Source organism: Hippocampus guttulatus, chromosome 1, assembly GCF_054856545.1.
Source record: "Hippocampus guttulatus isolate MCC_2025c chromosome 1, RoL_Hgut_1.0, whole genome shotgun sequence".
In the NCBI taxonomy this organism is placed as follows: Eukaryota; Metazoa; Chordata; class Actinopteri; order Syngnathiformes; family Syngnathidae; genus Hippocampus; species Hippocampus guttulatus.
This window is the reverse complement of record NC_141261.1, coordinates 18,171,594-18,195,131: the sequence shown is the minus strand read 5'-3', so window position 1 is coordinate 18,195,131 and position 23,538 is coordinate 18,171,594. Positions and strand designations below refer to the sequence as shown.

At 42.3% G+C, this 23,538-nt stretch overlaps 2 protein-coding genes across 2 annotated transcripts; both read left to right on the top strand.

Annotated features, from left to right (window-relative positions):
* The first annotated feature begins 459 nt into the window (after positions 1–459).
* Positions 460–6,956, top strand: tktb (transketolase b). Its single transcript, XM_086115818.1, has 14 exons — positions 460–689; positions 2,370–2,487; positions 2,571–2,684; positions 2,761–2,858; positions 3,608–3,799; positions 4,520–4,647; positions 4,724–4,920; positions 5,101–5,265; positions 5,437–5,598; positions 5,685–5,810; positions 5,881–5,964; positions 6,037–6,133; positions 6,280–6,399; positions 6,472–6,956. The coding sequence occupies exons 1-14, from the start codon at positions 592–594 to the stop codon at positions 6,642–6,644; spliced, it is 1,872 nt and encodes a 623-aa protein (XP_085971944.1). The 5' UTR covers positions 460–591; the 3' UTR covers positions 6,645–6,956.
* A 2,255-nt stretch (positions 6,957–9,211) lies between these two features.
* Positions 9,212–20,646, top strand: LOC147210743 (extracellular matrix protein 2). Its single transcript, XM_086130587.1, has 10 exons — positions 9,212–9,450; positions 9,540–9,685; positions 10,253–10,513; positions 10,581–10,824; positions 12,414–12,529; positions 13,469–13,601; positions 13,684–13,841; positions 14,514–14,653; positions 17,455–17,781; positions 18,409–20,646. The coding sequence occupies exons 1-10, from the start codon at positions 9,267–9,269 to the stop codon at positions 18,596–18,598; spliced, it is 1,899 nt and encodes a 632-aa protein (XP_085986713.1). The 5' UTR covers positions 9,212–9,266; the 3' UTR covers positions 18,599–20,646.
* The last annotated feature ends 2,892 nt before the right edge of the window (positions 20,647–23,538 follow it).

Genomic DNA, 23,538 nt, shown 5'->3' with positions numbered 1-23,538 from the left:
CTATCTAAAATTAAAATTATTTCAAACAGTTGCTGTCACAACAGCAGTTTCACAGTTTTATCAGGTAACAATAGCGATTGGACACTTAAGGTCTATGTGTAGAATACTTTTCTGTGGTGGGACGTAGTCCAAAAAACGTGCTGACAAATATTTAGTTTCTCTGTATTTCTCTGTATTTGAACATTCTTCTCAAATTTTGATTGTTTTTTACTGCCTGAATTTTAAAAAGGATATATGGACTTTTGGTTTGCGAAAATAGCCTTGTGACCTTTTTTCGCCCCAATTTTCTACTTTTACATTTAAGTACATTACAGACTCGACTTTTAATATAGTGAATCAGGATGGATGAATGGATGTTTCCTGTCTTCAGGGATCAGAGAGGTTACTTCCGCTTTTTGAATGACGACTTTGGTAGGCGGGGCTTGAGTATATTTAAACGCCCTCATTTCGAGAGACTCGGTCCTCCTTCTGCTAAATAGACGTCGGTGTGGTTCGCCACCGAAACCGGGAAGTAGACGCCAGATAAAACAGCCCAGTGCACCATTTGTTTTAGCGACTCCGACAGTCAAAAGGAAGGCAATCCTAGCAACAATGGCCATGCCCGACCAAGCAACTATGCAGGCGCTCAAGGACGTCGCCAACAAGCTGCGAATTCACTCCATTAAAGCAACATGCGCCTCCAACTCTGGGTAAACTTCTCAAACGGGCTTCTTTAACTGTTTTGACGATACGTGCGAGCTCATTGCAGACCATTCTGTCGTGCTGACGGCCACGAGGCTTTCTGTGGGCCTTGTAGCACGCACGTGCTGCACACCAATTGACTGTCGTAAAAAATACGGTCATTAGCCATGTGTTTACTTCGAAGTCATCCTGAGTCGCGTTAGTGATTTAAATAGTGTTACGCCATTACAACGACGCCCCTAATATGATGGACTGCAGTAGTTCTTTAAGGCGGGAAAATGGTTTCTTTAAATAACTGTTTTTGTTAACAACGGTCACCCGATGCGTCACGTGCTGACCACACATGCATGCCAGATGTTTCGGGACTCAATAAAATAATCAATGAGTCCATTGCTCAACGTCCTGGCTAAAAACCGGAAAACAGTTTGGTGGACTTCCGGTGCATGTAGAGAGAACGAGCAGAACCGGAGAGTGATGACATGATGGTTCGAACCCCGATTTGCTCATATTTAGTTTGTGTCGCGAGTTACCGACGTCTCTGATTAAATAGTTTGTAGTCTGCAGTCATATAAAATTGTGTCGCTGTGAAGGCTGAAATGTTTGTTGGATTGCGTAAGTTCGCCCGGTTTGGTAACCGTTGTGTCATTACCTTGCGTATCTTTTGGCAGTGCGACAAGCCGTTCTGCTAAATGCAAACACTTCCTTCACGGAAGTCACCTCAAACAGGTTTTGCAGACAATACTGTATTTCCTTGTCAAGCAACAGTTAATGCTGTTGTTTTCTGACACTTATTTTTTTGCTTAATGCAGACTCATCCTTGTGTTTTAGCAGCTATTTCAGAGTGAGAACAGGGCGTGCTCACTTGTGCAGCTGCATTTCAGTTTAGTTGCATTGACTGTTAATTAAAAAAAACGTGTTGGTGATGGAATTTTTTTCAAATTAATTTTTCTTGGTCTCGATTTGTTTGTAACAAAAACCTGTCATTTGAACGGGGGAGTGTGTAGACTTTTATTTGTATGGAAAGACCTCGACTGAATCTTTTGTGTAAAGTGGCATGTAATTGAGGAACTTTTTCTAATTGGCTCTTGGATCCAAAGTCGCATACCAGGAAGCATTCACACAGATTGCCTTTTTGCGCTGACATTTAAAGCAAGATTTAAATCACATCTACTTTGTTTCTGAGTTCATGCCTTTAATTACCCATTTTTCCCGGCAGGACACCGCTTGGCAAAAGCACAGTGGGTAAATTTGCATCCTGTGGAAAAGGAGGAACATAACCATAATGACTGACAATTTGGCATGTTGCAAGTTTGGTAGAAATGGTGCCGTTTAAAGCCCAAGCCACATGAGGAAGCTGAGATGCTGTTGAGTGCAGAGATTTCAACAAAAAAAATCTTACAATACTCTGACCACTATTTCAGCATCTAACTGTTCAAGTTTGCATGAGTTCATTTTTGGGGGTGGAGTCTTGAGTGGTATCTGACAATTTAATAATGATGTGACTTTGTGGATGTTCTCACAAAATATCAAAGGTTGTGTGGATGCTAACATGCTCAGAGTGTAACAAGATTTTTAATGATGTTCCAGAAAAATCCATATTTGTAACATTTGCATGTTTTGTGCAGAGTTTATTTAATTTAATTTTTAACTGAATATATTGAAATTATCACCTTGCTCTTCCCCCTCAGCCACCCCACATCCTGCTGCAGTGCAGCCGAGGTCATGTCTGTGCTGTTCTTCCACACCATGCGCTATAAAGCTGACGAACCCGCCAACCCATGCAATGACCGCTTTGTGCTCTCCAAGGTTTCGAAGTGTACATGTTTGAGCTCAGTTTTACACGTAGCATGTTAGAACGGTCATAATGTTCCCGCCTGCAACTTTTCAAGGGGCATGCGGCACCAATCCTGTATGCCGCCTGGGCTGAGGCCGGTTTTGTGAAGGAGTCTGAACTCCTCAACCTGCGCAAGATTGACAGCAACCTGGAGGGGCACCCCACACCAGTAAGACGAGAGCTCCAAGCTGTACATTTTCTCTTTGAGGTCACGTGCATTGATATGTATTCTTTTGTGTTCCCAGAAACTGCCTTTTGTTGACGTGGCAACTGGATCACTGGGTCAGGGCCTTAGTGCTGCCTGTGGGATGGCATACACTGGGAAGATGTTTGACCGGGCCAGGTGAGTATGCGTGCATTTGACCGTTTATATTGGGACTGTGTGTGTGTGTGTGTGTGTGTGTGTGTGTGTGGCCACTAATCCTGCAGGGAATCAATTTGGCAGGCTAAAGTTGTTGTTTTTTTCCTTTCAAATGAAATTTGACCCTGGAAAGTAGGGCTGCTACAATGAATCCAATAACTCAAATTGGCTTACAGGAAAGGTTGAAGTAAAATCTCTGCCTCATCACTGGCTAATGTTACTGAAGTCACTCACAGCGCTCCCGGTAGAAAAGGTGGTGGTGAGCCAGGTGGGAAGAGTTCATGAAAGGCAAAGTCCAAAGTTGGGCCAGGCAGTCGGAGGGGGTCGACAAAATGAGTCGACCTCAGTAATAGTTTGACACTAACTTTTCTCAAGAAACGGCTCTGTTTAATAGATGTGATCAGTGGTAGGCTGCTCTAGTCTAAAACTTATCGTGAGTCATGGATGTTGGTGGCATATGTCTTTAAATGCTGTCCTGATCAGTTAATCATCAGCTTTGTGTTACTCGGCATCTCCTGCACCTTGGCTATTGTCGTTGACTGGCTCATTTTATCAAATGACTACAGTAAAAGAATGGATAATGTTCAAAGGAACACATTTTTCACAACCAAATAAATTCAATTTGATTTCTGTGACAATTTTTTGAACACTATTGGCCATTGCTCCTGTAGGCCAGGCCATTTACTGGATGTACCAATAATTAATTGTTTGTATTTATTTATTTCCTGAAGTTACCGTGTGTACTGTTTGCTGGGAGATGGAGAGTGTTCCGAGGGTTCCGTGTGGGAAGCCATGGCCTTTGCCGCCTACTACAAGCTGGACAACCTGGTGGCTATCATGGATGTTAATCGGCTCGGTCAGAGTGATCCGGCACCCCTCCAGCATCAAATGGATGTCTATAAAAAGCGCTGCGAATCCTTTGGGTGAGTTACCACTTCAGTCTACTCATGACTAAAATGAAATCAATCAACCAACCATAAGGTTCTTTTGAGTGTCATGATCTTTAGATTGGGTATAAATACATTGTTGATGGCAAAAAAGGTGAGTTAAATATCTGTCGGTGATTATTATAATTGTTAATTGCCAGGTTTAAAGCATCTATACTGAAAATTAAAGAGTAAAAAGTAAGAGTAATAAAGAGTTTAGTCACACGAAGTCAATGTTTAAAAACAAAACTAAACCGTATTTTTACTCAACAGTACAACAAATGTAGAACAATAGAAAGTGGCAATGTATTGGTTTAGTCTTGAGTAATTCAGCAGGTATGAAAAATCGCAAATAAACAAATTGCCCCCTCTGAAAACCTTTTTTGAAGTGGCATTGCTGTCATTGCTACAATGTGCTTGATCGGATTGTTTTCACCCCAAAGTATCCCATTTTGAGAAGGTAAATCATTTTAAATTGGATTTCAGCCAAATACTACATTCATAACTTTTTAAGAGCATTTTCATATATTTGAAATGCATTATTTCACATGGACCGAAATGAAAACTACTAAACCAAATCTTTCATAGTATGCTGTCATGAATGCTGATGGCACTGCAACAGTTTTAAATATTGTCACCTGAGATAATGGAACCCATTCAGTGTTGTGAAGGCTTACATACAGCTTACGGTGATATATTTCAATTTTTTTTCTGTAGCTGGAACACAATCGTTGTGGATGGGCATGATGTGGAAGCACTGTGTCGAGCTTTCTCGAACGCTCAGCAGAGTCGCGGCCAGCCCACTTGCATTGTTGCCCGGACGCTTAAGGGAAAAGGCCTCAAAGGTAGGAGGGTGTTTCACGTCGTCCTATTCAACATTTTTTTCTCCACGTTTACTCAGTGGCTTTTATTTTTGGCAAGGTATTGAGGATGAATTGAACTGGCATGGAAAGCCCATCCCCAAGGACACGGTGGATGGATTCTTGAATAACATACTGGGGCAAATCCAAAACCCCAACAAGACCTTGTGTCCTGAACTGCCCAAGGATGACGTCACACCTGCCGACCAAAGAATGATCCCCCTGTCCGAACCTCCATCCTACAAGAGCGGTGAAAAGGTCTTTTATTTATTTTTTTTGTATACATTTACCCATTGAAGGTTTGTTGTTGATATGCTTGTAATTTGTAAAACGCTGGCCTCGACAGTGGGAGCAGAATACTGTGGGTAGAAGGTTGCCTTGCTGTGTCGATTACGTGGTTAAACAATTTGCGGTAACTTCTGTTCTCTGCCCTTTCAGGTGGCAACGAGGCGTGCGTACGGTCATGCACTGGCCAAGCTGGGCCGATCAAGCAGCAGAGTGGTCGCCCTCGATGGGGACACCAAGAACTCCACGTTCTCCATAACATTCCAGAAATCTTTCCCGGACCGCTTTATCGAGTGCTTCATTGCTGAGCAGAACATGGTAAATGAGATTCAAGTTTTCTGAGGCGACCACTGAACGATACCTTCTTATTTTCAATTACTCACTTGGAAATGTGACTCTTGGTAGTATTTCACTCAGTCACTGGTTGAGTTAGCCAGATCGTGTAGTCCTCAAGCCTAAGGAGTATTTTCATTGACTCTGCTGCTACAGGTGGGAGTGGCAATTGGCTGCGCTGCTCGAGACCGCGCTGTGGTATTTGTCAGCACGTTTGCTGCCTTCTTCTCCAGAGCCTATGACCAGATCCGAATGGGAGCCATTTCTCAGTCCAATGTCAACTTTGTGGGGTCCCACTGTGGCGTCTCCATTGGTGAGGTTTTGGAATGACATCTGCACGCTTTCCTCTTTTTATGTTTTACAGAGTGAGTGCTCAACAATGGCCTTTTATCATTCCAGGTGAGGATGGTCCTTCTCAGATGGCGCTCGAGGACCTGGCCATGTTCCGTGCCATCCCTACTTGTACGGTGTTTTACCCCAGTGACGCAGTGGCCACAGAGAGAGCTGTGGAGTTGGCAGCGAACACAAAGGTTGCTTTTTTTTTCTTCCCTTGAGCGGTGCATTGCCAACTTGCTTTTGACATTTCCTTGATTTCCTCAGGGGATGTGTTTCATCCGAACCAGCAGACCAGACACGCCAATCATCTATTCTGCTCAAGAGCCTTTTGAGCTTGGTGTAGCCAAGGTGAATAGTCACTCTTATCTGCTTTAAGGTTTGTACAAAGAACCTTATGTAATGAAACTTGACCCCCACCAGGTTGTGCGCCAGTCTAACAATGATCTTGTGACTGTGATTGGAGCTGGTGTCACTTTGCACGAGGCTCTGGCTGCTGCTGACATGCTGCAAAATGAAGGTATGCCTTTACCGCCCTCTAGTGGTTCTGTGTATAAATGGGGGTTGCAATCTAGCCTCACAAAAGAGAGTGGTCATCAGAACTGTCCTTTTTATAAAAAGCTCTGGATTACTTGAATTGTCTTTTTTTTTTTTTTTTTTTTTAAGGGAAAAACATTCGTGTGATTGATCCATTCACTGTCAAGCCTTTGGATGCCGACACCATTTTGGCCAGTGCAAAAGCCACAGGGGGACACATCATCACAGTGGAGGACCACTACAAGGAGGGTGGGTTGTGTGGTTTGTCTTGGAGTGTATGCGTGACTGTTTGGATCCTTTAAGACGTGTCATTTTGCACAGGTGGTCTTGGAGAGGCGGTCTTGTCGGCGGTGGGCCACGTGCAGGGCATTGTAGTGACCCGCCTGGCAGTCACCAGCGTTCCTCGCAGTGGGAAGCCCCAGGAGCTCTTGGACCACTACAACATCAGCGCGAAGCATATTGCCAACACTGTGCGCCAGAAATTTCCCAACTGATGAGACTGCATCTTCTTCAGCTCGTTATCATGCTCAGCTTTTTTACCCAACTTGTTCCAGCAGTCTTGTAGGTGCCTGTTAACTCTTCTCATAGTTTCCAGAGTCAGTCTACTTGTGACCTCGTTATTGTTTGCAGACGAACTTATTGGTACCTCTTCACATTCTACTACTGTATATGCAAAACATTGCCTTGCTTCACACTGTTGAATGAATAATTCATTTTTAGAAAGCTTCCAAATTTCTTTACTCTTCCAAAACCCAACAAAATGTTACTGGTAGTCTGGTGTGCTGAATTAAACATGCTTAACACAGTATTGCGTTATGGTATATATATTTTTTTCTGAGTTTCTAAGTTTATTTGACAGGTGTTTTGCAACTTGAAAGTGTGCATTCTCTATTAACTTGCTCATGAATGGGAAAGAAGTTCACTTCAAATTTAGCCGTGTAGCATCTTTGCGTAAGACCAAGTTGGTTTTGGAGAAGCAAGAAAAATATCAATTTAACAGAGTCCAATTGACTTTTTTTCCTTTTTTTTTTTTCTGGCTGACCATGATCTGAATGAATGAGAATCGACAAAGAAAAAACCCCCATGTTCAATTATGCTATTTAACTTGAGATACCTTAGAGATAATTCAATGTTCCTCAATTGAATTGCACAGGTCATAGCTTACCACAGTTTTAATGATTTGATATCTAGTGATGAGAGAATCCTTATGAAGCGCTTCTGATTTTTCTTCGTCCAGTAGATGGTGCTCTTGGTTTAAAGTTAAGGCTTTTGCAAGGGAAGTTTATTACATTTCCACTGCAGCTTTATAAGAAAAAAAAGTGGAGAAGTTGAAAATGCTCACGTGCTTTATGAAGCTTCATTCTTCCATCGCTAGATACTTCCCTCTGAATTATGGATAACTATTCTAAATTAGTTTCAAATTGAACGCTGCTCAACCATCCAGATGTCTATCATGGAAGACATTATGAAAGACTGAGGCAGATTTTGATGGTTTATTCAAAATTACCGCAATGTACTTTTTATTTTTTTTTAAAAACTTTAGTTTAAAATGGGTTTTTAGTCATTTGGAGTCTATTTCTTTATCGAGGCAACGTTTGCATTTATTCATTACGATGCAGTGGACCATAGTATGTTAGCTCGTTATCAGCAACAGGTGAGCATTAGCGGTAGTGCTCCAAAGCGGTTTGGATCATATGTGGCTGACAAAGTTTTTTTGTGTTAACCTTGGTTGCTCTGAGTCCCGTTCTGCCCCACTGTCGTTTGGTATTCTACATGTTTCAATTTTGTAACCCCTATTGTTTTCATTGTATTGGTTGCCCCTGGGTTCCATCTTAAAAAACATGTTATTTCCCTTCCATGCAAATGAGTGAGATCGATGTCCCACTGTGCAAAAAGGATACTTTGTCATTAAGGTCACTTTTATCCTGGCTTCTTATTACTTTTTCAGGGAACTATGTGGAAGGCCACCAGGACCCGAGTGTTTCAGTGTTCAGTAGTGCTCAACCGTTCAATTTGCCATTTGGCCAGTGGTACAGCGCGGTGAAAAAAACCCCACTGCTTCCAGTGCCGCAAAATGAAAATACTATTTTCAGTTCTGGACCCTTAGAATTGTCGCCATTTTTCTCTCCTTTATGGCAGTTCTGCATTTGGCCGTTTGTCTGCATCACATGACCTCGGGTTAATGCATATTTGTAATAAATGTTAACAATCTGTTGTGTGTGACTTTGCAATATGGTCACACATTTTGACAGATTTGTCAGAGTAAGTGGAGTTTCTGAACGAAAACATTGTGTGGTTGTGGGCAGGTGTCAACCCACAATGAAAGTACCCAGCTGTTGGCACCTGCTCAGTGTGACGAGTTGAGGCAGCACTGTGCCAAATTGTGTGTGTGCACATGCATTGCATGTCTTGGGAACACAAAGATGGTCGGTCTCGTCCATTTCTGCATGCTCGTGTTTGTTTTCATACATAGATGCCAGTGGAGCTTCGCCAAACAAGGTTGACTCTGGCCTGAACCCACACCCCCAAAAGAAATCCATCCATCTCCTCTGGGAAAAGACCCAATACAAGCACGCTGCCCACCTTTTTTGTCAATATTCGGAGGGAAAACATAACTTTGCCATTCCAGGTGTAAAACCAAATGATGTCATTGGTAAATAATTCCCATTGAATGAATATATGAATACCGTGGTTACCTTGGCGTCACAAGTCTGTTTTTAGCAAGTGTTAGGCAGACAGAAGGTCGGAAGGAAGAACTGAGAGAGGAGACAAGGAGGAGTCAGGCGGGTCTGTGTATCTCATGCTTGGTCGAACATGGGCCTCTATTAACAATGTGAGATTTTCCTTTTTTTCCACCACCCCACCTACAACATAGGCTCACTCCATCGCATCTTGTACTCTTTTACATGCTGCAGTCACTGACTTGGCAAGACTGCGGCAGTGAGCCATAGCAGAAAGACGTAGTTTTTACCTGTAGAGTTCAGCGTCTTACATTCTAGTGGGGGGAAAAAACATCTTGGTATTTTCAGAACTCTTTGGCTGCTGATTTTTGGACCTTCTGCTGACATCCTGCTCCAAGTGAAATAAGCGGAATACTGTTCAGGGAACAACCAATTATGCCAAAATCATGGGTAGTGCTCATTTGGCTGAGTGGCACATTTTTATCTGGACAAAGCATGTCTCATGACAAAAATGTAAAGCTGGAATCCGAGTCACTTCAAGTCGACCAAACAGTAACCCCAGAAACTGGGATTGAAACTTGGAGGAAACTCTCTGATTCTGGAAAGTCTTTCCCTTCAGGTAAGTTCTGTTCTATTCTTGTACCATTCCAATGGATAGAATAATATAATGTTGAGAATGTTTCAAAAGACATTTCAATTTTTTCAAAGGTGTGGGACAAGGAGACAATCACATTCTGATGCCGACAGAAGAGCAGCACCAGAACCCCCCAAACCTGAAGGCTGATAGACTAAAGAGAGATGCTTGGTGGAAGAGGAAACACGCAGCGACAGTGGACTCCTTTGCCTATAGAATAGTAAGACATGATACCTACTTTTCTGCCTGTGTCCATCGAAACGTAGACTCCTCATTCGGTAGATGTACAGAGTCGAATGAGGATGCTCTTTCAACACCTGCATTTAGAAAGCCATGTCACGTTTTTCAAAATTTTACTTTTGATCATTTTCTGGAATGTTTTCAAGAAAAACAGGTGATCAACTATCATATCATATGATTTGTCCGGCTCAGTCGTCATTATGACATTTTATATGATACAGTATTTTGTTTGCCATGCTGAGGCAAAAACAAACAAAAAAAAGTTGAATTTGTCTGTTGTATTTGATATGTACATTATTCATGGGCAAGGGGTCATTTTGTGAGGTGCTCAGGAGAAATTTGGTATTTTAAATTATGCTATATTCAGAAATGCATTTTACAACTTTACAACATGATTGTTTCTGTTTTTTTGCATCTATTATTTGAAATTAAAATTTTGGGGAAAAAAATCTTCAACTCCGGAATGACAAATACGTAATTTTTTGGTGTTTGTTCGCTGGTCTGCGATGTAAAGTGAAGGTTGAGAAACACACTGCTATATTGTTAGGCAGGATTAGGGCGACCCCTGGCGGGATGGAGGATGAACAAAAAAGGAGAGAGGGCGAGCAGCATCTCAATGGCTTTACTGAAGGAGTTTCATTCTGAGAAGAGGCAGCTAATGGATCAAGAGAAAGCACAGGAGGAAGAGGAGGTGGAGGAGGAGGATGATGACGATCATGACGATGACGAAAACGAAGACGACGACGACGACGATGATGATGACGAAGACGACGACGATGATGATGATGATGACGACGATGAGGAAGAGGTTCAGACTTATTAAATGAGTTGTGTTTAACATTCAGTGATGCACGTTGCTGACTTGTTTGTCTCAGGAAGAGGAGGAGGATGAGCAGGAGGAAGAGGAGCAGGAGGAAGAGGAGGAGCAGGAGGAGGAGGAGGAAGAAGAAGAAGAGGCAACTGAAGCTCCTGGCTATGAGACTGAAACAAAGAACATCTCACCAGAGCCTCCTGTGGGTCAGTGTCAGACTGACAGCAGTGAAATCATCTGCAGAGATGTTGGCATGACTCACCTGCCAATCATCCACAACCCAGAGGCCACGAAGCTAGATGTGGGAGGTGTGTTGCTTTCAATTCTGAATGTATTATTGGACCATCCAGTGTGACGCATCAGTGCTGCTTCTTTCCTCATTGTTTCTCATTTTTTGGGGAAAAGTTTAATGAATGAATTACGGCCCCACCTGCTTCTCTACAGTCCATAGCACATGCTGGCAAATGTCATGTTTGGAAATATAAACCAAGAATGTGATGCTCGGACAGTTTCACTCCGATTTAATGCTAAAACAAAGGTCCCAGCAGATAAGCAAAGAAGTATTTTTACCTGCATTTCAATTGCATTCAAAGATCCGTCCGTGCATTTTCTGGAGCGCTTATGGTTGCAAGTGAGCTGGCGCTTTGACTTTGGGTGAGAGGCGTGGTATACATATAGATCCCAAGGGCACATAAAGAGAAACAAGCAATCACACCTATAGATAGTCTTGAGTAGTGTTGCTCATTATGTCAGTCACGATCGACCGGTAGCTCACGGACTGGTCCCAAGTCGATCACGAGGGGTGAACAGGGAAAAAAAAAAAAAAAACATTTGTCAGTCTCTGTGCATGTTATTATTATATTTTTTGTGTTAATGCAGACTGCACCCCGATCATCCTATAAGTCCCACTTTGACAAAAGTATTTCAAAATAAATAAATAAAGCAAGTCACGTTTAACCTACGGTGGCATGTGACCTGCATCACCCGAAGTTGTTAGCGCTCAGCAGTCTGCAATTGCTGCTTGTGATCAGAGCTGCTGAGATATAGCTTTTTTTTTTCAAATTATTATCATTCAAACCTCTATATGTGTACAATTCACCAATGGCACTCGCAAAGAATGGCAATCTGGAGGGTCGAGAGAAGCATTTTAAAACGCTATGCGTGAGCTACGGTAGTTAACAGGCTACAAAAGTGCATCGCATGCTTTCGCGGCAGGTCTCTCACAAAGGTAGGCAGTGATTTCGTATTAACAAACTCATCAAATCTTGTGTGTACTTTATTTTTCTGTTTCGTTCATCTTAGGGGCCGTTACGACTGTTGCTCATCAGGGCATGCGTGTGTAAGTGTGTGCATATGCACGCGTGCGCGGTATTGGATCGATCGCGGGAGTTTGGTTGATCGAAAGTAGATCTTCAGTCAAAAAAAAAAGGTTGGGCACCCGTGGTCTAGAGCCTTCACTTCACCTGTCAGTGGAGGAAGGAAAATGGAGTACCCATAACAAGCAAAGAAGCACATCTACAGACTGTATAAATTGGAGTCTCTTTCATTGTGTTGTTTTTTCTTCAATTGCATTTAATACTGACGCTAATAATTACATACAGTATTTAGCAGCATGTTGAACAGGCGGTATGCACTTCCGCTTCACCGTTCAGAGGTTTAGGATTCAAGTTTCAATTGTGTGAAGTCGGTAGGTTCTCCGTGTGCTTGTGTAACAAAATGTTCCTCTGGATGAATGTCGGAAAAATGGCCGACAGACACACTGAACAATATCTTGTTGTTGAGCTATGTTTTCCAGAGGTGTAGCTGTAATGGCCCTGTATCCCAATTCTTTCGTCTGCATAATGCAACTGCCTCTGTATCACATAAACTCATTATCCTGCATATTTGTCTCACCAAGAGAACAACATTCGAGACATTCCTCCAGACGTTTTCTCCGGGGTGCCAAATCTGGAATCGCTGGACCTGAGCAAAAACCAACTGGATGATGATTCATTCAGCCGAAACCAGCTGTCTGTGAGTAGCCTTGTACCTACACGACTTTCCAGTTGCTCAAAATAGTGCAGCCATAAAAAATGTCCACGTACCTTATGGCTGAAACGTCATACAGTGGAGATCATGCAAAGTAATGATGTCTGGCACCAGCAGTTCCAGTAAAATTGGTGGCTTTTAAAGCCAAGGAGGGAAAAACTGAAGATTGAAAACCACACCAAAGACAGCTTGGTGATAACAGAGGCATGCTGATTAAGTTATTTCAACGTAGGTTGGGCGTCTTTTTACATATAAGTAAGTTTTGAATTGATGTATTTCATTCAAGTCAAATTCAAAAAGGTCCTTGCATCTCATTAAAATCAAAGGCAGTCTCAATCGTGTATGATTACAATAATTTGAGAGTAAGTGCTGGGAATCACATTAACTCATCCTTTCTAAGAATAATCTTCGGCCTAACCTCAAATTGACCACAGGCCAAAGGCACACAAAGATCCTGACCACGCTCAAGCGGCCGACTTCTTTCCGACCAATCGTCGCACACCACCATCTGACGCCATTGGCTACGCAGACTTGTTGGAAAACAGCTGCAGCCAATGACGTGGAGGAAAGGAAAACTATTTTGGGGGGATTTTTTTTTTCCACCCCCTGCTCGCCTGCTCACATCCCAGTAATGACAGAGGACTGATGGACTGGCTCGAGGGACACTGTGATGGATCCAGTCCACAGCTTTTAGATGACATGCATCAACCACGGCGGCTTTCGCTCAATGCCACATTGATAGGCTGTACCAAAAATACGACATGATAGATGGGATGGAGGACTTGCACGTTGGCATTCTTTCACTTGGTTCAGTTCTTTGAACTCTGTAATTCCATTTTCAGGAGGAAAATGATGGGAATTGAAGACAAGCATCTATTTTGTGCGTTGGCCGTTCCACTGCTCTTTTTGATGTGTGCTCTTTAGAACTTGACCTCTCTGAAGAAACTGAACTTGGATGGCAACCAGCTCACAGTGATCCCCACTCTGCCGCCGGCTCTTGAAGAACTGAGCGTCAACAACAACAACCTCCACACCCTCTCCCCTCATTGTTTCGCAGGTAGACGTGTCTCGGTAAATTCAACCGCAAAACAAGTCTCCATATGCAAAGTGCGTAGTGATGAGAGGTTTGCTGCCTTTAGGGTTGACAAACCTGTTGAACCTGGAGATGGAAGGGAACAGCCTGCACGAGAGTGCTGTGTCACCTCAAGCATTCAAACCACTCAAGGGGCTTCGTCACCTCAACCTGGAGAACAACCGATTCCGCTCTCTGCCCCCAGGTCTTCCCCGCTCTCTGCAGGTGCAACCCTTCTTCTTTCAAAAAGTTCAAACGCTACCACCACGGTGACAATCGATTAGGATTTTTTTTTTCATTACAGTTTTTTTAGAGCAGGTTATGGTTGTTTTCATTCCATTTTTTTCTGGTTTGAAAATGCTCCATTTTACTTTATTTTTTAATAGTTTTAGTATTAGCTTAAGTTGTTTTTTTATCGTGCATTTCTTTTATGCGAGATTGAAAAAAAAAACCTGATGATGAATAGACATTTAGACAGATGTAAAGACAGACAGACAAACAGACAAACAACTAGCTTGCTAGCTTGCTCGCTAGCTTGATAGATAGATAGATAGATAGATGGATGGATAAATGAAAACCTTGAAAGGTCATGTATGAAATTAACTGACAAAAAGGAAAACAAGGCACATTTTTGCTCCAAGTATAGTTAGCGTTAATGACTTTTGTTAATTTAAAATCTAGTTAGCGTTAATGACTTTTGTTAGTTTAAAATCTAGTTTCAGTTAATTACCATTAAAAAAACACTTGTTTTTTATTTGATATCGTTTACCGATAGTTTGTTATTTTGTTTGTTTTTGTTCGCTATGGTAACCTTGACAACCACACATTGATAAAGGAATGTGCTAAATTCTTCATAATTCCCGTGCACCTTTTTCTTTCATTCTTTCATTGAAATAGACTTTAGAAATGGATGAAAATATGATCGAGGAGGTGACAGAAGAGGCACTGAGGGGCTGCAGTCAGTTGAAAATGCTCGGCCTGAGTCATAACCTTCTGCATGAGGACGGCCTTGCCCAACATGTCTGGACCCGCCTGCGGTAGGTCCGTTCAATCACATCCACCCATAAACAATGTTTGCCAATCTTTCATGAGTGATGGTAAGCCAGCGAGAGTAGAAAATCTCCCGCCACTAAACAACGAAACGGTGTTTGACTGCTTGATTGTCCACCTCATAGTGCAGAAGTGCAGGGTTTGATTTCGGCTCTGGCCTTCCAGTATGCATGTTCTCCCCATATCTGCGTGTTTTTTTTTGGGGGGGGGGTACTCCAGTTTACTCCCACAATCCAAACACAATGTCAATTGAGCACTCAAAATTTTCCGTAGGTGTGTTTGTGAGCGCAAATAGTTGTGTGTCGATGTGTGCCCTGCGATTGGCTGGCAACTAGTTCAGGGTGTACCCCGCGACTGACCAAAGACGGCTGGGATTGGCTCCAGCACGCCCGCGACCCTCGTGAGGATAAAGTGGTTCGGATAATGGATGGATGGATGGATGGATGGATCCTGTAGTTCAGTGTGTCAGGCATAAGGGGGTAGGCCGGTGTCTCTTGCAAAGTTGATTATTAGACTGCCTGCATTTGATTCATGGTAAAGTTGATGGCAGTTTCAACTTGTGGCAGATAAATTCCCTTCCAAAGAAACACTCACTGACACATCATTTGCTAATCTTGACAGTGCCAATACATCAGGCTATGATGCATCCTTACACACACACACACACACACACACACACACACACACACACACACACACACACACACACACACACACACACACACACACACACACAAAATAGTATTAGTAAAAATTAGAGCTTACAGTAGCTCATTTTGAATTCCCATCATCCTTGTCAGTCATCATGAATTATGTCAGGGGTGTCCAAAGTCGGTCCTCAAGGGCCGCTGTCCTGCCTGTTTTCCAGCTCTCCAAGGAGCAACGCACCTGATTCAAATCATCAGGATGGTTCTAATGCTGCTTCAGAGCTGTCTGATGAGCTGATCATCTGAATCAAGTGTGTTGCAGCCAGGAGAGATGGAAAACAGGCAGGGCAGGGGCCCTCCAGGCCCAGAGCTGGACATGCCTGAATTATGTTCTTTTGTTCCTTCATGCACGGACGGACAGACACATGCACACACACACTTGATTCTCAGGCTTAACGCTGACTCTGTGTGTAGAGAAGAGCTGCCGTGTGAGTGAGCGCAATTGCACGTCTCAATGTGTTTGTGAGGGTGTGTGTGTGTGTGTGTGTGTGTGTGTGTGTGAGAGTGTGTGTGCATGTGTTTGTGTGTGTGTGTGAGTTGTATATAAATATAGTTCATTCCTGTGGGTTTTTTTTTTTCCATTGCTCCTTGGGATACTTCTGAACCTATGGGGAGAGCGGAGGAGCGAGCAAAACTGCAAAGAAAAAAAAGACACTCAAGCACATTAGATTATCTTGTGAAAAGATCCTAAAAGAGACAGATACGTGACATCCATTAACAACGATGTAGGCTGCAGCCTTAATATATGATTATTTATTTATTTTTTCATTCGATAGCGTTGGTAATACAGCAAAGAATGGTTTACAACTCTGCTGGGTTTGAAGGATTTAAAAAAAATATCACCATGTCAATCAAACAAGACTTGAAAATCATGAAAAATCCAGCTGACACCTGAAAGCCTCCGGTGGCTGGAATGCAACCCTTTGGAATGCAATGCAGCAGGAGTGTCTTGGAGACCCTGGCGACGGGACCATTTGTTGGCAGACAGTTGATCTGCAGAACACCTCACAAACAGGGGTGACAACGAGTCTAATGCTTTCTATTTCTGTCATAAATATGTGAACATTGGGCAGCAAACCCTCTGAATTGTTGTCATATTTTTTAAAGTCGTCCCAGTTGGCAGCACAGCCTTGGATAGTGCACACGAGTGACCAGGGATGGGGGGTTAAATTAGGGTTAAGGGTTTTAAAACTAGGGTTGGTTGTTTCAAAGTAGGGTTTTAACAAGAGTTAGGGTTTCAAAGTAGGGTTTTAAACTCAGATTAGGGTTTTAAACTCAGATTACAGTTTTAAATTAAGGTTTTGAATTTAGGTTGGGGTTTCAAAGTCGGGGTTTAAACTAGGGTTAGGCTTTCAAAGTCGCTTTTCAAACTCAGGATAGGATTTTGAATTTTCACACTACTCGTGTTAGGGTTTCAACGTAGGTCTGGGGTTTCAAATTAGGCTTTTGATTTGGGTTAGAATTTCAAATTAGGGTTTACACGAGGTATAAAATTTCCAAGTAGTGTTTTAAAAAGTGCGAGGGCATCAAAGGGTTTTAATTTAGGGTTTCAGAATGGTTAGGGTTTGAAATTAGGCTTTTGAAATTGGATTAGGGTTTCAAAGTAAGATTTCAAACTAGGGTTAGGTTTTCAAACCAGGGATGTGTAGAGGGTGGGGCCAACAGGGCAATGGCCCTCGTGTACCCACCTGAGGCGCGGTGCACCGCCCCATACACAAACAAATTATTTTTCAGGGCCATGAAAATGGGCTAGTTGGCCTCTGCATCCAGTGTAGAGGGTGTGTGTGAGTGGGTCTGTGCGTGGGTGCGTGCGTGCGCGTACCTGCGTGTGTACGTGTGTGTGTGTGTGCGCGCGTGCGCAGCAGCTTCCAAGAGGAGGATTGTTGTTGTTGGAGGAGAGGGTGTCTGCTCATTAATCTCATGTGTTTGCATCACCGCTGAGCTTCCTGGCCAAGATTGTAAATGCAAATCAGGTGCACTCGACGACTCTGAACTGCTACTTCCAAATGGACTGGCCAATAAATATATATATTCTACAATTAGGCAGCAAAATGCTTGTTTGTTTGTTTTTTTTTTCACAGGAGACTTGAATTGTTGGACCTCTCTTACAACCAGCTGACATCGATGGCCATGAATCTTCCTCGCCATCTGCTCAAACTGAAGCTCCAACACAACAACATCAGCCGCATCCCCGCTCACATGTTTCCCCACCTGCGGCCTGGCCTGCAGTTACTTGGTCTATCTCACAATGCCTTGAGGGATGAGGGGATTGAGCAGGGATCTTTTGTCGGAACGTTCCGCTCGCTCGTTGAGCTCCTGTTGGATGACAACCACCTGGCGGAGGTCCCACTCTGGGTTCGACAGTTTAAGAACCTGCAAGTACTGAGGCTGGACAACAACTATATCAGGTGGGATTGCAGTCACATTCCATTTTTCTTGCAATTGAAGTTTGGACCTTTTTCGTCTCTGACGAAGTGATTCCAAAAGTTAATTCTGTTGGGCCAATTAAAAGCCGGGTATTTGTGATTTATAAATTATTTGTTTTCACGGAATCTAACGAAATAACTAAAAGGAAAATAAACAAAATAGAAAAATGAAAATGCTTAAAAAAACGAAAAGAAAACTAACTCGCACTACATCTTGCATTTTGGGAACTAACTAAAACTAACCATAATCATAGCAAAAATGTCCTTCCTTTTTGTTGTGGTTGTGTGTATCATATGGTACATGAGTTTACATTTTCAGATTAAGAGAATTGTAGTTTATTGAGTGACTTTTTAAAAATATCTTGCACTCGACAAATACTCTATAAAGTATTTTAAAAAACTAAAACTAACACTAAAACTAATTAAAATGAAACTGAAGCGAACAAATTTAGAAAAAATAAAATAAATTCAAAAGTATACAAACCTGCTTGAAGAAAAAAAAAAGTACTGGTAACTGAAAAACAAAAGTCAAAATGAAATAGAAACCATCAAGAGAAATCCAAAACTATTCTAACCCTGGGTTGTATTTGTTGCATGTTGTGTTTTCAGGCAGCTCAGGCGCTGGGCAGTGTGTCATCCCCAAAATTCGGGCTCCACCTTGGCGTCAGTCCACTTAGAAAATAACCTGTTGGTGGCTGAAAAGATTCCCTCCAATGCCTTCGCTTGTCTCACAGATGCAGAAGGACTTGTTATCTATCCTCAACGAGGGGCCTTACCAGAAATTTCGACGTCAACATGATCTCACTAGAATTTAGTATGAAACCTCCAGAAAAAAAAGTGAGGCATGCTTAGACTGAACAATTTCCAGTAGCGAGGGTGGAATCTACTCAAGGCAACTCAACAAAAAGAAAAATGCTCTGGATGTGTTGCCATGGTAACGTTGACATATCTTCAGAGCAGTTCATCTGATTCCGAAGAGTCAATGCTGTGGCAATATATTAAAGAGAAAAAAAGAGCACATTCAAATACTTAAAAAAAAACCATTGAAATCATTTTTGCAGGACAGGGGAGCCCATCAGTTTTTCAGGTAGCATATTAAATTAGTTAGCGTAGCTCTATCCTTTCCACTACATAACATGCTCCGTTTGCACACATTGTAAGTCGCCGTTGCACTGTCTCCGCTTTCCACGTCAAAATATTTCCACACTGCAAACCGTATCATTGATAAGTGACGCTGGTTAGCTTCTCGCAGCAACAACTACCATAACTCTGTGTGTGTATGTGTGTGTGTGTGTGTGTGTGTGTGTATTTGGATTATTTTGTTGCTTTGTAGCCGTTAAAAATGAAAAATAAAGTGAAAAAAAATACATAAAACATTTTTAAAGACATGACTTTTTCCCCCTGATTCCGGTTAGCTACAAATGACGTGATTGGGCCAGATTTTTGATCACATGATCGGGCCATCCCGAAATGCAAGATATTTTCCTCTTGGGCAGACCCAAACAACATTGCTGTTATGCAAAGGTAGTTCGTAATTCCAGCATATGTGGATAAAGTCATGCGAAATTCATGTTCATGCTTCTCAGTGACACGTACTGAAACACAAAAGAGCATCATAGAGATCAACTATCTCCTTCTGTCCTTTACAAAACTTTACAGGGACGCCAATGTCGGCCATTGAGTTTGTATTTTGCTTTCACTACCTTTGATAAACTTTCATGTCCAACTTTTTTTTTTTTTTTTTTTAAAGAATGGAATGTCAATGTGTGTGTATTTGTCTTGTTGGACAACATTTTTCTTGAATGAGAAAATGCTCTACAGTGTGTTCGATTTGTCAGCAACATCATTGCTCTAGTCCCTCCTTTTACTACTTTTTGTCTCACGACAACCATACAAATGCCCTTTCGGAAGAGCCTAATCTGTGTGATGTGAGTGGAAGTTTGGCCTCTCATTTTTCGGCTTTTTGCCATTTGGCTTTGTGGATTCGTGTTGGATGTGTTTCTGTTTTGGTTCGGTGATCATGTCGCTCTGTGTCAGTGCGTGGCTTATGACTGTCACCTGTTTCTCCGCTGTGATTAGTCCTCTTGTACTTAGAGTTTCTGTTTTTGTTCACTTTTATTGGTTCATTGTCACTGTTGTGTGCATGTTTTTTTTTTTCATTTGAGACCCCTGACTCATGCCTCAATGTTGACATTTCGTAATGCTCATATAAGGGAGAGCTACCATTGGAGCAATCTGGGTCCAAGAGGAAAAAAAGCATTTTAATTGTCTTGAATTGAGCAAGAATTCACCTGGAATCTCCTATATATTTCCTCATTACTGGTACTCAGTCCAAGAAAAATCACACGCATCGGTTGACATTGTAATTAGCCGATACACGCTCAATCAAACAAATACTTCATGTGGGCAGAAGCTGCTCTGCAAATCGGTTTTGACATGCCACCATGACCTCTGCACGTGTCCTCGAAGAGCAAGTCAGAAATAGGATTGCGACGACAAAATGCTGGCTTTCGGCACGTTGTACTGTAAATGCAAGTCATTCATGTTTGTAAATTAGAGACGGTCTCCTGCAGATCCTTAAGTCAACAAGCAGAGCAGAATTGAGTTTGAATAAAGCCGCTCTGAAAATGCTACAGGGCTGCTTTTGTACCGTTTACATTTATACACTTTCTGAGTAAATCACATGTTACATTTCTCGTTTTCGGCCTTGCGCATGTGGCGCAGCTTCCATTCTCCATAATTGTACAGTCATTTTTGCCAACACCAGATTACTGCCGATGAAACTGCTCATTCTCATTTATGCGGCTGTCGCTGCGCTTTCAAGCTGAAGCGAGCCGCTTCACAAAAAAAAAAAAAAGTGACCCAAATGTATTAGCACTCATTCCCATCTCCCCCGTTATTCCACTTTGATCTTAAATCTCGTCACGTTGAGGTATTTTCAAATCTGACTGCTTCGCCATCCATCATAATGTATGTGACAGTGCCCACATCCTATCCAATAAATGTTTAATTTATCATCGCGAACTCGACTGTGATCCGAATTCTGGAATCGGAGTGGATCCACCAAACGTCGACCAAGATAGGTCAATTGACAAAAATGTATTCGAGTAGAAAGCGAAACCGACAAAGTACAAACAATCACGCTGGTAACAATGAACCAGAAGAAATTGCAAGAAACAAAAAGCGCTTGCAAAACGACAATGGAGAAAATGAGAAAATGAATGGCTTGTTTCACAAGGACAAGAGAAGTCTTACATGAGAAAAAAATGACAAAACAGAGAATAGCACAATATAATAAATACTTCCTATAAACAAAGGTGGAACTAAGAACGAGACAAAACGGACTATGAAGCGAAAACAAGGAACGTCTAGAAAATTCAGGCACAAGGTACAAGAGTCGTGAGCAAGGCTGGAATAATCCGACAACGAGTTGTCATCGAGGATGTCTTCTCAAGGTGGATGATGATGAGTCTGATGAAGAACAGGTGCGGAACATGAGGACGCACCCTCTGGTCCGCCTTCTTTACCAAAACGAAACAGCCGGAAACATGACAGACTTCAGTCAGAGGGGCACGGTCCTTTTGGTTTCAGATCGGATGTACATATCATGTATTTGTCAGGAAAGAAAGCTCAAACTGAGAAAGGCAGCTGAAAATGACTTAAGAGAGAAAATACATTTACAAGTTGTGTTCTTTGATATTCCTAAAACGTGTGTTTGTATTTTTGGACAAAAAAAAAATCCAACTACTTAGCTTTTAAGTTGAGGCAGATTGATCTAAACATCAATTTGCCACACAGCTGATCATTTCCAGGGTTGCCGGGAAGCTGGAATTTCTGGGAAAAAAGCCGGACTACACCCTGGCCTGACAAGTCAGTCACAGCGAGACACACAAGTTAAACATGCTCAAACTATCATTGAGTGGGAACTGAACCCAAGATGCCTGCGAAGAATTGGGTGAGTTAACCACTCTAGTGGGCATATTCAATATTCTAGAATGTATTTTTTTTTTTTGTGCGTTAGAATGCTCTAGTTTATGCTGTAAACTACCAGGGAGGGGCATGGAAGGCAAGATGGTTTGTTTCCTTAAAATGAATATGTAAACGATTCCTTGTGTCATTTCCTGTCAGAAGGAACACGTTCAAGAAATAAACATTGACATTACGAATAATTTGGCTGGGGAATGAGTAATTTGATGATCATCCAAAGGGCAAATAAGCGGGTGCATTAATACATGGAGGCCCAGGAGAGAGAGAGAGAGAGAAATAGCATTTCATTTGGATGCCAAGCCCTCTAGCTCCACACTAACATCATAATCAACAAAACCACAGGAAGGGAGCAACAGAAAGGGATTTAATAAAAAATAAAAAAAAGCCAAAAAACTAAGAAACACAACATGTGCCTAAATCTACACGATGAGGGCTTGAGGAAGAATGCTGTCTGCAAAGGATTTCATCCAAAATATCTCCCTGCCAATCTCCCAGTGTCGCACCGGGCTAGCCTGCAACAGTGGATTGCCCACTGTAGGGCGGGACAGGAAGTCGCAGTTGAATTAGATAGTGAGGCTAAATATTATGATGTGACTTTCAAAAGGCCAGAACGGTGGCACTCAGATTCAGTGTGCAGCTAGTTGAAAAATGCTTTGTGGCTGCTTGTTGGACAAGGTGGGGAAAGCTCCCAGATGGTGCGGCTCGCCAAACTGCCTCATTCGGGTTCTGGTAACCCACAGAGGAAATCAGGGAGCCAGTGGATGAGCATATTCATCCTGCCGGAACACAATCAAATAGAAAGCAGCAAGACGTGTTAATCATCACTATCCCACAAATATATTTGTGACACCACGTCATGGCCATGGATTACAGTACTACTAAACAACCATGTAGGCACGGGAAATTTACAAAAAGTAATGCAAGGTTTGGTTTTTTTTTTTAATCATGAACTTGGATTTTGTTTGGCATAAGACCAGTTTTCATGGAGTAACAAACAAAGCATTTAGTGGAAATACGCCTAGCAGCCACAGTTACTTACACATTAAGCACAATATATATTGTATGTTGTACAATTCTACATAACGACAAGAAATTCCACCTCAATCGAATGAGATTTCATATATTGCATGGGATTTTTTTCTTTCATTCTTCTACATACATTTACTCACAGACTTCCTCTCGTGGCACATGAACGACTGACTGAATTACATGTTTAAACTGTGCAGAATGTTACATTTGGCTCTAACTTTAAATTGAGACAGCATATTTCTCAAGTACAGTTCAGTTGTATTTGAATTTAAGTTCAATGCATGTACCATACAACATACTGTACATTCATTCATTCATTTTCCGATCCGCTTATCCTCACAAGGGTTGCGGGGGGGGGGGGGGGGGCGCTGAAGCCTATTCCAGCTGTCTTCAGGCAGCAGGCGAGGTACACCTTGAACCGGTTGCCAGTCAATCGCAGGGCACACAGACATGAATGACCATCCGCGCTCACACTCACACCTAGGGACAATTTGGAGTGTTCAATCAGCCTGCCATGCATGTTTTTGGAATGTGGGAGGAAACCGGAATACCCGGAGAAAACCCACGCAGGCCCGGGGAGAACATGCAAACTCCACACAGGGAGGCCGGAGCTGGAATTGAACCCGGTACCTCTGCACTGTGAGGTCGATGCGCTAACCACTGGCACACCATGCCACCCCATACAACATACAGTCATAACATAATTTGATATGTTGCAGAAAC